The sequence below is a fragment of the Garra rufa genome, chromosome 14 (genome assembly GCF_049309525.1).
Source record: "Garra rufa chromosome 14, GarRuf1.0, whole genome shotgun sequence".
Classification (NCBI taxonomy): domain Eukaryota; kingdom Metazoa; phylum Chordata; class Actinopteri; order Cypriniformes; family Cyprinidae; genus Garra; species Garra rufa.
This window is the reverse complement of record NC_133374.1, coordinates 38,925,253-38,942,636: the sequence shown is the minus strand read 5'-3', so window position 1 is coordinate 38,942,636 and position 17,384 is coordinate 38,925,253. Positions and strand designations below refer to the sequence as shown.

The 17,384-nt window shown below is 35.9% G+C and overlaps 1 protein-coding gene across 1 annotated transcript in view; it reads left to right on the top strand.

Annotated features, from left to right (window-relative positions):
- Positions 1 to 17,384, top strand: part of LOC141285455 (SH2B adapter protein 2) — a 36,974-nt gene extending 19,590 nt beyond the window's left edge. Inside the window, exons 5-9 of the mRNA XM_073818467.1 lie at positions 966 to 1,066; positions 1,231 to 1,386; positions 4,731 to 4,936; positions 10,273 to 10,444; positions 14,230 to 17,384. Coding sequence (XP_073674568.1) covers positions 966 to 1,066; positions 1,231 to 1,386; positions 4,731 to 4,936; positions 10,273 to 10,444; positions 14,230 to 14,534 — 940 coding nt within the window. The 3' untranslated portion in view covers positions 14,535 to 17,384. The remainder of the gene's footprint in view (positions 1 to 965; positions 1,067 to 1,230; positions 1,387 to 4,730; positions 4,937 to 10,272; positions 10,445 to 14,229) is intronic.

Here is a 17,384-nt window from a genome sequence, read left to right as displayed (position 1 = left end):
AGTAACAAGTGAACACATTTTCTTTTTTTTGGATGTTTAAAAAATATCTTTCTCTTTGTTTGGAGAAAACTAAATTTAATAATCAAGTCATTTTGCTTCTCAATTAAATGTATCTTTATTCAAGAATGTTTAGATATTTGTACTAGAAAACAAGACGAAAATACTAAGTATGATAACCTTTCTTTTATCATTTTAGTGAATAATGTTGAATACATTGATTAATGCAAGTTTTAGTGCTGATAGTACCAATATGACAATATAAAAGGATCAGACCAGTGACCAGTGATTCAAAGACAAATAATAGATTAAGATCTTGGTCAAGTGAAAGTGATTCTCAAAAATAAGTATTAAATACATGTTTGGATGTTGCAGGTAAAAGGTTTGTTGGGAAAACATCGGGAGAAAGTAAATAAGACATTTAGACAATGTTTTGTTTGGTCGTAAGTAGGGATACACCGATCCGGATCGGCCGATCCATTGCGCGTTTTGTCAATAAAGCCGGTTCTGTAATCAGCGGTAAATGCCGTCAGGTGCGTGATTTCACGTTGAGCCATATATACTACACACAGCCGTTGTTCACAGACGAGCTGCGCACATTCACACTGATAATGAACATGGATTTGCGCATCTTGTCTGTGAACAACGGCTGTGTGTAGTATATACGGCTCAACGTGAAATCATGCACCTGACGGCATTTACCGCTGATTACAGAACCGGCTTTATTGACAAAACGCGCAAGTGGATCGGCCGATCCCGGATCGGTGCATCCCTAGTCGTAAGCAAGAATAAACCAGTACAACAGCATCAGTTTGAACACTTTTTAAACCCTTCTTTTTGTTACTTTTCTAAACTGAAGTCTAATTTAATTACAGTATTAAGTAACAATGGAATTTAAGCTTTAAATCCATCAGAAACGCTAATTTTTCTTGATTGTAGTTGCTGATGTATCAGTCTCTGTGTTATAGGGACAGTGGCGATGACATCGAGCTGGCGTCATGTGCTCACAGCCAACCGCACAAGGACTTCTCGCTGGTGTCGTCCTGCAGCTGTGAGCTGCTGTGTGACGGTACGTCATCATGACACATCTGCTTCCACATGCTCAGTCTAAATCAGTATTTATTGGCCATCAGGCCTCATAGAAGCTGCTCAGATAAATACTATTTGTACATATGATGATTCTGGAACTCGACGCCAGAGGAGTTTGGATTATTTTGTGGATGTATTGTTCAGGTTCCCATCGGGGGTCTGAGCGGCTGTGCTCTGTTGCTGCTGATCAGTCGACTGCTGGCCGCTGTCAGGAGCCACCCGTCACCCAGCACCCCTCACATGTCCCGTTAGAGCGCTTCCTGCAGTCGCCAGAGGCCCAGAACACTAGCACACCATCAGGTACACGCTGTTACCTCCACAATGCTGCTTGTCTCGGGACAATCAGTTTCAGCTGTTGCTAAAAAGAGCATTATTTTGTGTATTTGGTGCAATGCAATGTGTTTACGCGGTTTGAGGTTCAAAAAACACATTATTTTCCACATACTGTACATTATTGTTGCTCCTCTCTGGCCCGCCTTTATGAAACGCGAAAAAGCTCATCGCTCTGAAAAGCGCAGTGTTCTCTGCACTGCAAAAAATGCTTTTCTTACTTAATTTTTAGAAGTTTTGGCTCGAAACAAGACAAAGGGATTAAAGTTCTCCGTCGCTACGACGGATTTCCGTTACCTGAGACAAGTCTATGACGGATTTCCGTCAGTTAGAGAAAATGAGGGGAAAAGAAACTCATAGCGCTTTGTTGTTGTTCTGTCAGCACACCAAAAATCATCCCCATTTTTTTCAATGAAAATATTTCCAAAATAAAGTGCGCATCTCTAAAAGCAAAACAGCGGTATTTCATTCATGAATGAAAGCGCATTTTTGAACAAATCTTCAGTTCATGATTATCCATTTATAAAGACAGTCACTTGCTTCATTCCCGAATGAATCAGCCGTTCAATGAATCATTTGACTTACCGCCACCTGCTGGCAGATTTAGTGCCATTGTAACGTATACTTATTTATCTAAAACGTAAAATTTCCATATTAAAAATGTATATTTAAAACATTTATCTCAACATGAATTTATCAATTTATTTGCAATTTATTAGCATCATTAAATGTCTGAAGTTGCACCTACAAACCACTTTTGTGTTCCTTTGTGCCACCTCTGTATTACAAATTATTTTTTATTAATACAAATTTTGTATAATTGGTCATTTATTTGTATGTTTGATTTAAGTTTGACAGATAATGACATTTAATCATTTTTTTAATAGCAGTACAAAGGTAAAAAGAAACTCTCGCTGTAAATCAAGAGTCAATTATCACCTCATATTAGGAAGGCTACATTTTTTTAATTAGGAGGACACGCACTATAAGAAAGTAAGAAAGGTATGGCTGTGGAATGGTGTTTGGTCAAGATTTTTTGGAGGAAAAATTTTCAGTCAGAAGATTTTTTATTTTTTTGCTTTAATCCCTGAGACAAAAAAATCTATTAAATCAAGAAGGATTTTCCAGACGAGTAAAAGTTATTTTCTTGTTTTCAGAAAAAAATTAAAATTAATAAAGTGAGTTTTTGCTTAAAACAAGTAAAATAATCTGCCAGTGGGGTAAGAAAAATAATCTTATTTCAAACAGAAAACAAGATTATTTTTCTTACCCCATTGGCAGATTATTTAGCTTGTTTCAAACAAAAATGCACTTAATATTGACTTTTTTTTCTGAAAACAAGACAATAATTTTTACTAGAAAATCCTTCTTGATTAATAATTTTTACATATTTTGGCTGGAAACAAAACAAAAAATCTTAAGTAAGAAAAGCATTTTTTGCAGTGTGATTAGCCAGCTATCTGGTGCGTTGTGATTATCCAAATATTGTTACGCCCCTTACCATGTTGTGATGCCGTGTCCCGCCATGACGAGACAAAAACAATAAAACCCATTAGGCACTTGTTGCATCCAGTGGGGACATAATTACTGATTACGATGACTAATACTGTCTTTTTACGCTTTGTGTTGCATAAATGTCTGCATTTGTGATTGTAGAAACGACAAAGAAGCAGCACTACTCTACACTGATCAAAACTGGCGTTTAAATAGGAAGTAGCAAATTCTTCAAATTTGAAAACGTACTTACGGGCTGCGAGTCAGACGCACCAGACTATCCTTGCAGAGTTGGAATTGCCCCACTTTATAGTGTTCACAGCCGGCATGTAGGCTACTCTCCCAGGTTCAGGAAACAGCCCTCTGTAAAATGCGCTGCACACACTCGAATATTTGCGCTGTACTGTTCTGGAACAGTGTTGTAAATATAACTTAACCACGGATTTCTTGGATTTGGATTGAGCCTTTTTAGGAAGGTTTGGCTGAGTCTTAACTTTTACAAATAATAGGTTTGTCAGCCTCTGATTCACAAATCAATGTGATTTAAAAGTGATTTTTGTATATAAATTTAGAAAGATTCCAGTTAGATGAATCCACTGAATCTTTGTGATTTAGTTTTTCAGTTTCTTTTAATGCGCCCCTTAAAGGGATGGTTCGGAGTAGAATTGACTTTATTGCTATGCACTCCGAAGTCCGAACCATCCCTTTAATGTATTTTAGGCAGAAAAAGAATAAAGATGGACTTCATGCTGTTTACTGCACCAAAAGTACTAAGAAAGAAAACACATGAACTATTAGAGAGTAGTACACACAACCTGTTAGTGACTAGAGAGGACAAATGTCAATCAATAACCTCATGCAAATATCACCACATGAAAATAACATACTTTTAGGTTTGGTTTGCAAATAGGAAAGACTGAGGCTAGCTTTTACACAGAGAAGCACTATACCTCAGTGACTTGTTTTCAACTGTAACATTTCAGTTACACTGTTAAAAAATCCAAACATTATCCATTAGCTTTCACACATTAATGTTAACCCTAGAACATAACACACTGACGAGCATAATTCAAAATATGGGTAAAACAACTGTAAAAAATTATACAGTTTTTTATACAGTGTAGGATATTTCTTGCGTATTCTGTTCCAAAATTGTAGTATCATCATCATGTTATGTTGTGTAACAAGTGAGCATGATAAAACACACTAATGTACATTAACACGGAGTCATTTTATGATTAAGGTTTAGATTTGAATTTGAAAATAGTATTTTTCATAAATGTCAGGTTGGGGCAAGTTGCCACAATTTTATCTGGGCAAATTGTCCTGTGTGTTTTATGTGCTCTAATTTCATGCAATTTATGTTTCAGAATTATTTAAATATTAATATATCCTCATAATTATAGTCAATTCTTAATATATGATATTCATAAATATAATCATAATAAATAAATTGTAAGACAAACATTGAAATGAAACTGGCAGGAGTAGGTTTGCAGCACATTTAAACACATCAGGCCATTTTATTGATTAGAGTGAGTATGATCTTATTTGTTGTGTGTCAGTCTAAATCTAGACACACTAAATTGTTATTGTTTTGGCAAGTGTTTATAAAAATATATTTTATAGTTATAATATTCCTTGCTTTTTTATTCGTTATTATCTGGCCTCCAAAATTAGTAAGACTAGCATGTTTAGGGCTGCTGATTTTCCCACCCAAAACCACTTTGTTTTTAGTCTGGGCCAGATTAGGTTCCTGCATCAGCAACAGAACAGTGGAAACACACAAACAAACCACTCACATTGCTCCTGTCGTTTAGGAAGCCCTGGTGAAACACCTGTTGAAGTGGAAGGAGATGCCAGTTTGGCGGGTTACCCATGGTTCCACGGGACCCTGTCGCGGGTGCGAGCGGCCCAGCTCGTTCTTGCAGGCGGTGCACGGAGTCACGGGTTGTTTGTGATCCGCCAGAGCGAGACACGTCCAGGAGAATACGTCCTTACCTTCAACTTCCAGGGCAAAGCCAAGGTGAGCCGCGGTATTCAGAGTTTATGACAGCCATTACGTCTCAGCAGATATCTGTCATACACCTGCAGGAAACATGCTGTTCTTATATATATATATATACAGTACAGTATATGTGACCCTGGACCACAAAACCAGTCATAAGGTTAAATTTGACAAAACTGAGATGTATACATCATATGAAAGCTCAATAAATAAGCTTTCTATTGATGTATGGTTTGTTAGGATCGGACAATATTTGACTGAGATACATCTATTTGAAATCAGAAATCTGAGGGTGCAAAAAAATCTAAAAGACTGAGAAAATCACCTTTAAAGTTGTCCAAATTAGGTTCTTAACAATGCATATTACAAATCAAAAATTACATTTTGATATATTTATAGTAGGAATTTTACAAAAAATCTTAATGGAACATGAACTTTACTTAATTTCATAATGATTTTGGCATAAAAGAAAAATAAAAAATTTTGACCCATGCAATTTATTTTTGGCTATTGCTACAAATATACCCCAGCGACTTAAGACTGGTTTTGTGGTCCAGTGTCACATATAGGATTATACTGGAAAATATACATTTCCATAAATGTGAAACTAGTGCTTATATTTTTCAATATACTTCACTGCAAATAATGCTTTTCTTACTTAGATTTTTTGTCTTGTTTCCAGCCAAAATATCTACAAATTCTTAAATCAAGAAGGATTTTCTAGACTAATACAAATTAGTCTTGTTTTCAGAAAAAAACTACTCAAAATTAAGTGTGTTTTTGCTTGAAACAAGCTAAATAATCTGCCAATGGGGTAAGAAAAATAATCTTGTTTTCTGTTTGAAATGAGATTTTTTTTGCTTACCCCATTGGCAGATTATTTTGCTTGTTTTAGGCTAAAAACGTGCTTAATTTTGATTTGCTTTTTCTGAAAACAAGAAAATATTTTTTACTTGTCTAGAAAATCCTTTTTGATTTAATATTTTTTAGATATTATGGCTGGAAACAAGACAAAACATCTAAGTAAGAAAAGCATTTTTTTGCAGTGTGCAAAATATGCATGGGCTATGCATGGCCATGCATTGATTAATGTGATATTATATAATAATACAATTTTAGGTTTTTGGACAATTGGTAAATTCTTGTTAAAGCCATGCCATCATGGAAATTTGACATGTCTAACTTAATATCTTGAGTACTATATAGTATATGTAGCACATAAATAGTCTGTACTTAGTAATTAGGGGCCAAGCACCGAAGGTGCGTAGGCACCTATTGTTTTCGTTTCTTATTATTATTCTTCTTCCGCCGCAAGTCTATGGCAGCCCATAGAACCGCTTGCGGGAAAGTTGTATAATTTGGCACACTAATAGAGGACAGTCTCAACTTTAACCATAGCAAGTTTGGAGTCTCTAACTCAAACTCTCTAGCGCCACCACTTGTCCAAACTTTCACTTTATTTTGGCTGATAACTTTTGAACCGTAAGCCATAAAATCAAAATTCCAATTTTCTCTGAATCCTTGGGTCATGCCGAGTCGAATGAACACCAAATTTCAAAAATCGTAAGGTTTAGTTTTTTTTATATAATTTTTTGTTTGTAAAACCTACTTTTTCGAACTCGTCCTAGACGGTTTGTCTGATTTTCACCAAAATTGGCTCAGATCATCTTCAGACCATGCAGGCAAAAAGTTATGGAATTCAAGTTGATTGGACAAATTGTTTTCGAATAACATGCAAACGAATTTTACGAAAAGCGCGCAAAAATGGATGTGAGGCCATATCTCGGCAACGGTTTGTCGTATTGACACCAAACTCGGTGTGTGTTATAACAAGCATAACCTGAGGCTACCTACAGTGTTTCGTCACAGTGCCACCTAGTGGTCAGGAGATATGAAAAATGGCTATTTTTGCTTATAACTTCTCAGTGGTTTGACCAAAAATCTCAAAACTGGTCTTGTTAGATTCGGAGGAGCATGCCGAGTCGACCCATATCCAATTTTCCCATGTCAGCCATTTTGGGTGTCGGCCATTTTGAATTAAGCTTTAAAATGCTATATCTTGAGAACTGATTAACGTATCGTTTCGACAATAATTACAAAAATGTTCGGCACCATGCCCTGAATGTACATACAAATTTTGGGGCAAGCGCCACCTTGTGGTCAAAAGTTATAACGAAATTTCGAAAAATGCTAATAACTTCTGAAAAAAATGGCTTATTGTAATAAAAGTGATCTCAAAATATTCCTTGGGTCAGGCCGAGAACATTGATACCAATTATGCCAAAATTGGCATAACTTCCTGTTCGCCATTTTGATAAATGTAGAAAACCTACTTTTTCGAACTCCTCCTAGACCGTTAGTCGGATTTTCACAAATTTGACTCGGATCATCTTCAGACCATGCTGACAAAAAGTTATGGATTTCGTGTCGATATTCGAAACCATTTTCATTTAACGCATCAATGAATTTGCAGGTAAGATGCCAAAGCGCATCGGAAGCTGTATCTCTGCAAAGCTTTGAGATATTTGCACCAAATTTGGTATGTGGCATTACCACCTCACACTGATTACACCACATAAATTTGGTAGCAGCGCCACCTATTGGTCAAGAGTAATGAAGCATTCATTAACCATTAGTTTTAAAATGAACAAAAATGCTAATAACTGTAGATAGCATTAGCCTATTGTAATGAAACAGGTCTCAAAATATTCCTTGGGTCATGCCGACAACATAGATACCCATTATGCCACAGTTGGCCAAACTCCCTGTCCGCCATTTTGATTTATGTTGAAAACCTACTTTTTCGAACTAGTCCTAGACCGTTTGTCCGATTTTCACCAAAATCGATTCAGATCATCTTCAGACTGTGCTGACAAAAAGTTATGGACTTCATGTTGATAGATGAAACCGTTTTCGTACAGCGCCTCTATAAATTTTAGGCTTGATGTGAAAATGACTCTAAGGCTATATCTTTGGAAAACTTTGACATAATGACACCAAACTTTGTGTGCACGTTTGTCACCTCACACTAAACACACCACATTGATTTGATAACAGCGCCACCTGTTGGTAAAACCTAATAAGCCATTAAATCATATCAGTATCATTTTTCTGTCGTTTTCACTAAAATCATCCTAAAATGGCTTCGTTTTACTTATTGTTGCAGTTGGTCTGCTGTTCCTGCCATCCTTAGCTCCTCATTTGCCGCTTTGAGTGCTTGGCCCCGTAATTGCTGCTTGCAGCTATATTTTTGTCTTGTTTCTGCTTAAAGTTTCTGCTTAAAACAAGAAAAAAGATCTGCCAATGGGTAAAGAAAAATAATCTTGTTTCCCCTTTAAATTAAGATTATGTTTCTTACCACATTGGGAAAAACCAACAAAACTTTTTTTTTTTTTTGAAGAAAACATACTTTTAATATCTTCAGTTATTTGGCTTTTCTTGATTCAAGAATGTTTAGATATTTATACTATAAAACATTTATTCAATGTCAGAAATGTTTACACATATTGCACATGTGTTCCCACATACATTATGGGCCATTCTACAGAATTGGTCCAAATACAGAGTTGAAAACATATTGAAAAAAATGTTTCTTTTCCCACTAATTTTGTGTGTATGCAAACTATATAATATACAAGTTAATTGTGCAGTTAATTCTCAAATTGTATTTTCAGAAAGATTTGGAATATTTGTCCTCTCCCCAAATTTGTCACTGCAGAAACAGCAATATATAATTTAATAAGAAGGATTATATTGACCTGATTTTGCTTACATCTACCTTGTAAATATATATTTTAATAAAAATTTGCATAGGTAAATCAATAACAATTACAGTTTTAACAATATTTTAAGTGTGGTTTATGAGATTTGTTGTATGTTGAATCCCATTTTTCTTTGTAAAAGGCAAAAAGTTGTTCACACTGTTTTCAGCGTTAAGGATTCATTAGTTTGAATATACATTGAACCAAACACTATCATAACATCTTAGTTGATAATTCAGTATACTTTACTTTTGACACTTTTAGCACAGTTCTGAACAGTTGTACACAAAAAAAAACTAAATGTTATGGAGTAACTCCCAAAAAGGTGTGCTCAATTGCACAAAAAGGGCATTTGGTAGTTATGTTACATAAAGTTACACACAGATTTTTTATAATTTTGAACACGTTTACTTCACTTCTCTACAAAATCAAAAAGATATTTATAAAAACAACGGAATAAAATGCAAAAAATATTTCAATGTCATTATCATATGCTGAAATGTAGGGGTTAGGGTTCAGGACAGCCACCTCCCAATTGAAAGCACCCCTTAAATTATTATTTTATATATATTAAGCTTACAGATATTTTAAATATTATTGTGAGTTTCAATAGAAGGAACTTGGTAAACATCTAAGATTTGAATACTTAAATGCTTTTTAAATGCATGTGTTTTTTGGTTGTGGGACAGTAGTTTGCACCAATTCTGTAAAATGGCCCAGGTATATTTGTAGCAATAGCCAAAAATACATTACATTGGTCAAAATTATCTTTTTTTATGTCAAAAATCATTAGGAAATTAATGAATATCATTTGTAAATTTCCTATCGTAAATATATCAAAATGTAATTGTTGATTAGTAATATGCATTGCTAAGAACTTTATTTGGACAACTTTAAAGGCAATTTTCTCAATATTTTTATTTTTTTGCACCCTCAGATTTCAGATTTTCAAATTGTTGTATCTCAGTGAAATATTGTCCTATCCTAACAAACCATATATCAATGGAAAACATATTTATTCAGCTTTCAGATCTCACTTGACCCTTATGACTGGTTTGTGTCCCTATTGAATGTGGTCCTGAGTCACATATAATAATTTCACCAAATGACAGACAACTCAAATGAACACATTAATAATTAATACACTGCAAAAAATGCTTTTCTTACTTAGATTTTGTCTTGTTTCCAGCCAAAATATCTAAAAATTCTTAAATAAAGAAGGATTTTCTAGACAAGTAAAAATTATTTTCTTGTTTTCATAAAAAACAAGTCAAAATTAAGTGAGTTTTTGCTTAGAACATCTGCCAATGGGGTAAGCAAAAAAAATCTAATTTCAAACAGAAAACAAGATTATTTTTCTTACCCCACTGGCAGATTATTTAGTTTGTTTCAAGCAAAAACACACTTATCTTTGAGTAGTTTTTTCAGAAAACAAGGCAATAATTTTTATTAGTCTTGAAAATCCTTCTTGATTAAATAAATTTTTAGATATTTTGGCTGGAAAGACAAAAAATCGAAGTAAGAAATGCATTTTTTGCCGCGAAAGTTTTGTTTACTTTATGTTTAGATTTGTGTTGTTTGTGTGTTTGGCAGCACCTGCGGTTGTCTGTGAATGACAACGGTCAGTGTCACGTTCATCACCTGTGGTTCCAGACGGTCGCCGACATGTTACGGCACTTCCACGCACACCCCATCCCGCTGGAGTCCGGCGGCTCCACAGACATCACGCTGCGCTCATACGTACAAGTCCAGCGGTCGCCCACAGGTACACAATCACAAACACACAGTGATGAGTCAAGAACCAGATTTCTCAGGATTCCTTCTGAATAGCAGCTGCTGACTGACATCTGTCAGGATGTCACTGTTGTCCAGTGTGTGACTTGTAACCCCAACACGATACTCCCAAACCAACAGTGACAGCAGATTATTGTCTTGCTGATACAGTCACTGTTCTGTGGGTCATAGTCTGTGGTACCAGGCACTTTTGGCATTGTTGTTTACGCTGACCATGAGTGTTACTTAGTGAGATTGTTGTAGTATCAGCATGACGCCTTATCCACATTGCAGCTCATTCTGGTCAAAAATTGGTCAGTTAGACACGAAGGGACTGGCCTAGTGTTCAAACACACTTTACTTTGTATAGTCAGATGCTGTTAAACCTGAAGTCATCTCTAAGAGGAAATTAAAGTAAGTTAAAGGTGCCATAGAATGGAAAACTGAATTTACCTTGGCATAGTTGAATAATAACAGTTCAGTACATGGACATGACATACCGTGAGTCTCAAACACCATCGCTTCCTCCTTCTTATATAAATCTAGTGTTTGCAAAAGACCAGCGAAAAATAGGTAAATTCCAACATAACACCGACTGTTACGAAACAGTCGGTGTTACAGCCGAGATCGTTAATAGTTACACCTCCAACATTTGCATCGCCCAATCATCAGTAACGTCAGCACATCAGTTAAACAAGGCAATCCATTGAAGGGACACGGTTAGCTTAATGCTAGCGCTAGCCTGTTACATTGCAATACATAGGATTTCACTTACCACATAAACAGAGAGATGACTGCGCTGATGATGCAGAATGATTTACAGATCCCGAGTATCACTGAGGAGCAGCTCAACTTGTGTGGTAAGTACTTGTGTCTCTGCATTGTAACTTTACACAGAGCACATGCATCACAGTATGAGTATCATGAGACTAAAATGTCGGCAATTCAAAACGGCAGATTCAACAAACCGCATATTAAAAGCGGCTAGAGCTCCTAATTAAATATATATTTTTATCCATGTGTGAGCTATTGAGCTCTGTGAAACAGCCAATCAGAGCAGAGCTCATTAATATTCATGAAGCTTCCAAATAAGGCAAAAACAGAGCATTTCATTCTAGGGGCAAATCCTAGGGTTGTAAATGGACCTGTAAAACCATTTCTGAAGATTTTTTGCCCTTTCCTATGCCATATACCTTCTATGTAGATATCAGAGAACAATTTAAAATATTCTCTCAATGCATTCTATGGCACCTTTAAGTAAATACCCTTACTAAAAAGAAGTATACTTCAAGTTTATTTTATTAAGTATACTTAAGTAAAGTTCAAGTATATTTTTAAGTATACTTCATGTAGTAAGTATACAAATATCAGTGTACTAGTAGTATACTTTTAAGTGTACTATTTCAATACTTCTTGGGACTAAATTGGCCCACTTGCTAGTATATAAAAGTATAACAGTAGTAAACTTAGAGTACACAACTAGTTTACATCTATGTTTTTAGTTTGCACTGCAAGTATACTAAAAGTGAACTTATAGGTATACTGATAGTTTACAAATTAAATACTTTTTTAAGAATTTTTTGTGCACTTTGAAGTATAGTCTCAGTAAACTACTAGTTTAGTAGTTTTATACTGTAAGTATACTCGTAAGTTTTCTTTAAGTGAACTTTACATCATACTTTAAGGGTCTTAAAAAGGTCTAAAATCAGAGCAGAAAATCTTAAACTGATGAAGTCATGACATTAAAGGTTTGCATACACTGCAAAAAAACAAGTATCTACCTTAGTATTTCTGTCTGTTTTCCAGTACAAATATCTAAACATCCTTAAAGGTATCATAGAATGCATTGATACAATATTTTAAATTGTTCTTTTATATCTAAATAGAAGGTATATGGCATAGGAAAGGGCAAAAAATCTCCAGAAACGGTTTTACAAGTCCATTTACAACCCTAGGATTTGTCCCTAGAATGAAATGCTCTGTTATTGCCTTATTTGGAAGGTCCGTGAATATTAATGATGAGCTCTGCTCTGATTGGCTGTTTCACAATAGCCTGCACATGGAGGAAATATATATTTAATTATGGAGCTCTAACCGCTTTTAATATGCAGTTTGTTGAATCTGCCATTTTGAATCGGCGACTACTCTCACTATTGTGATCGAATGTGCTCTGTGTAACGTTATTCTGCAGCGACAGTACTTACCACACAAGTTTAGATGCTTGTTAGTGATGCTCAGTATCTGTAAATCATTGGCCATCATCAGCGCAGTCATCTCTCTGTTTATGTGGGAAGTGAAATCTTATGTTCTGCAATGTAACAGGCTAGCACTAGCATTAAGCTAACCATGTCCCTTCAGTGGCTCGCCTTATTTTACTGATGTACTGAGGTTAATGATGATTGGGCGACGCAAATGTTGGGGCGTTTTATTAACGATCGGGACTATTGCGTAATAGTCAGTGTTATGTGGGAATTGACCTATTTTTCAGTGGTCTTTTGCAAACACCAGATTTATATAAGAAGGAGGAAATGGTGGTGTTTGAGACTCACGGTATGTCATGTCTATGTACTGAACTGTTATTATTATTTAACTATGCCAAGCTAAATACAGTTTTCCATTCTATGGCACCTTTAAATGAAGATACTCGAGATGCAAGCTGAACATGTGAAGTCTTGTTCTCTGAGAAACACAATCCTTAAAACAAGAATAATAAATCTTGTTTACCCTTTGAATAAAGTAGATTTCTCTGAGCCCATTGGCAGATATTTGATCTTGTTTTAACCATAAACTCTTCATTTTGAGCATTTTCCCATATTATTTTCTTTTGCTTCTCAATTAAATACATCTTGATTTAAGAATCTTTAGACTTGTATTTTTATAAAGTGAATTAAAATCTGTTGGAAGATATACAGTATACAGACTTTGAAGTTCACATTTACATTTAGAGAACATATTGACAATAGTGTGTTCCATTCAATTTATTTCTACTATTTTCTTTACTTGATCTTAAAAAGGTCTTAGAAAGCCTTAAAGGGGTCATCGGATGCCCATTTTCCACAAGTTGATTTGATTCTTTAGGGTCTTAATGAGAAGTCCATAACATACTTTGGTTAAAATTTTTCAGTGGTAGGGTAAAAAACACTCTTTTACCCTTTTAGAGCGAGCTATTCTGTTGCATGTTCCTTTAAATTCTAATGTTTGCTTTAGCCGCATTTAGCAGCGAAACAGTGCTAAATGTGTGTCGTCACACCGACAAGAATCTGAGAATTACCTGATTTTAAAAAGGGGATATTACTTTTAAAGATTAAAAAAACAATACCACTGGGTGGATTTTTATCATTGTAGGGTGGTTGTGTACACAAACTGCCAACACACATTAATGTTCAAACAACATGTTAAAGAGTTTTGCATCCAATGACCCCTTTAAACTTACCTCAATAAAACCTGCAAAATCCTGTTAGAAATGTCATTGTAGTAGTCATGGATTCAGACGCAGACAATAATACACAAGCTTGTTGTAAATTAAGAAAAAAAGCTTATGACATTAATTGTCATCGCACATAAAAATCACCAAATAGACCACAAATAGGAGGAACCAAGCCAAATCTAGAGACCAGGCATAATCTTGCCTAATTTCTATGTTTCGATCACATTTTCTCTACTGTTTTGAAATGCACCAATAACACTCTTTCCTGAAGCTCCTGTGTGAGTTACTGTAGTTGACTTTGGCTCTTTTTACAGTATGGTTTGACTTTTCGTCTGGGTGTGTCTGCACAGATGTGGTGGCTCCTCATATCCCACCAGCCCCGAGGGACGCCGCCGTCTGTCGGGCCGAACCGACCCCGCCGATACATCAGCTGCCCGGTGCCGCCGCTCCACCGGACGCAGTGTTGTCATCCAGCTCATCCTCGTCGCCGATGGCTCAGCCGGCCGCAGGAGTGTTGATGGGCACCGGCCTCCACAGCCGCAGCAACAGCGCAGAGAGACTGCTGGAGCCCACGGCCGCCGGAGCCGACGACTACCACGACAGCGATGGCACACGACGGACTAGAGCTGTGGAGAATCAGTATTCCTTCTACTGATGCTCTGACGCTGAACTCCCATGAAACATGTGCTGCTGCTCTGCTCAGTGTTTTTAACTGCTACGTCAAACTCCAAACTAGCTGGAGAGGTCGGTCAGTTATTACCACAAGCAGATGTCAGAATGTTTTCCCCTTTATGTTGTTTCTGATTTAATGCGTGTGATTTATCCATGTTTAGTACTGATAAAGGTTTCTGAAAGAAGTCTCTTCTGCTCTCTAGGGATGCATTTCTTTATTAAAAATACAGGAACAATGTTAAATATTATTACAATTTAAAATAACAGTTTTCCCTGTGAATATATGTTAAGCTGTAATGGATTGCTGTGATCAAAGCTGAATTATTAGCATCATTACTGCAGTCTTTAGTGTCACATGATCCTTTACAAATCATTCTAATATGCTGATTTGCTGCTTAAGAAACATTTCTGATTATTACTAATGTTGTAAACAGTTGTGCTGCCCAATATTTTTGTGGAAGCCATCATACATTTTATTTTTCAGGATTCACAGACAATTAGAACGTTCAATAAAACAGCATTTGTTTGAAATAGAAATCTTTTGGAACATTATGAATGTCATTTTTGATCAGTTTAAGGAGCCTTTTGAATGATAGTACATCGTGGTTATACTGTATATTAAGCAACAAAACGTTTTCAACATTGATAATAATCTGAAATGTTTCTTGAGAAACAAATCAGCATATTAGAATGATTTCTGAAGCATCGTGTGACACTGAAGACTGGAGTAATGATGCTGAACATTCAGCTTTGATCTCAGAAATAAAATATAGCTGCACGCAGCAATTAAGGGGCCAAGCACAACAGAGGCAAAATGAGGAGCTAAACATGGCAAAGAGCATCAGACCGACTGCAACAATGAGTAATTATAGCCATTTTAGGATGATTTTAGTCAAAATGGCTGAAAAATCATGAATACAACCTCTAGTAATTTGATTTAATGGCTTATAACTTTTGACCAATGGGTGGCACTGTTATCAAATAGATGTGGTGTTTTTCTGTGTGAGGTGACAATTGCATACACAAAGTTTGGTGTAAATATGTCAAAGCTTTGCAGAGATACAGCCTCAGAGGTAGTCTGGCATCATGCCTCAAAATTGTTGCGGTGCTACACAAAAATGGTTTTGTCTGTCAACACGAAATCCGTAACTTTTTGAAGAAAAATCGGACCAATGGTCTAGGAGGAGTTTGAAAACATTTTCAACATAAATCAAAATAGCGGACAGGAAGTTTGGCTAACTGAGGCATAATTAGCATGTATGGTCTTGGTATGACCTAAGGAATATTCCGAGAGCAGTTTCATTACAATATGCTAATGCAATCAAAAGTTATTAGCATTTTGGGAATTTCATCATTACTGGTTAATGAATATCACTTTTGATATCACTATCACTTTATCACTTTTGACCAATAGGTGGCACTGTTACCAAATTGATGTGGCACAGTCAGTGTGAAGTGTCAATGGCACATGCAAAGTTTGGTGTCAATATGTCAAAGCTTCGCAGAGATACAACCTCAGGTGCAGTTTGGCATGATTCCAGCAAATTCATTGATGTGTTAAACGAAAACCGTTTTGTATATCGACACGAATTCTGTAACTTCTTGTCATCACGGTCTGAAGATGAATTTCACCAAATTTGGTGAAAACTGGACCAGTGATCTAGGAGGAGTTCAAAAAAGTAAGTTTTCAACATAAATCAACATGGCGGACAGGAATTTCAGCTAACTGGCAAAATTGGTACCTATGTTCTCAACATGACCCAAAGAATAATTGAGACCAGTTTCAGTACAATAGCCCAATTTATTTAAACGTTATTAGCATTTTTGTAAATCTCTTTATAACTTTTGGCCACAAGGAGGCGCTGCCCCCAAACTTTTTTTAAGTAGACACATACCAAGTTTCGTAATGATACGCCAATGCATTGCAGTGCAAAATATAGCATTTTGTCTCAAAATTTAAAATGCTTGAAATTGGGTGTGGTTCGAATTGGCATGTGGTGCAAAATCTAAAGAGTTTTTAGTCCAACCAATCGAAAGTTATAAGCAAAAAAGCTTTTTTGCATTTTTCATATCTCCTGACCACTAAGTGGCGCTGTGCTGAAACTGTCCAGGTAGCCTCAGGCCATGGTTGTTATGACACACACCAAGTTTGGTCTCAATACACGAAACTGTTGCGAACATATAGCCTCACATCCATTTTAGCATGCTCTTCTTTCAAGAATGGTTCAACTAATTAACTTGAATTCCAAACATGTTTGCCAGCATGGTCTGAAGGTGATCTGAGCCAATTTGGGTGAAAATCAAGTGTCTAGAATGAGTTTGAAAAGTACTTTTTGCGAAACTATTAAATATAGTGAAAAAACAGAACCTTACTATGTTTTAATTTGACTCGGCATGAGCCAAGGAATCAGATGGAAAATAATTTTCCTTCTAAACCTTATGGTTCAAAAGTTATTAGCATAAACATGAGTATAATTGTGTGGTGGCGCTAGAGAGTTTGAGTTAGAGACACCAAATTTGCTGTGGTTAATAATGAGACTGTCCTCTATCAGTGTGCCAAATTTGACAAATTTCCCGCAAGCGGTTCTATGGGCTGCCATAGACTCAAGTGTGGAAGAAATGGAAGAAGATAAAGAATAGGAACGCCAATGGATACAACAGGTGCCTTTTGCACCTTCTGTGCTTGAGTTACTTTTTTAAAAGATATTCACTAGAAAACAGTTATTTGAACAGTTATATTTCACTGTTTTTACTGTATTTTGTCTCAAATAAATTCAACCTTGGTGAGACTTCTTTCAGAGAACATTAAAAATAGGAATTATTCCAAACTTTT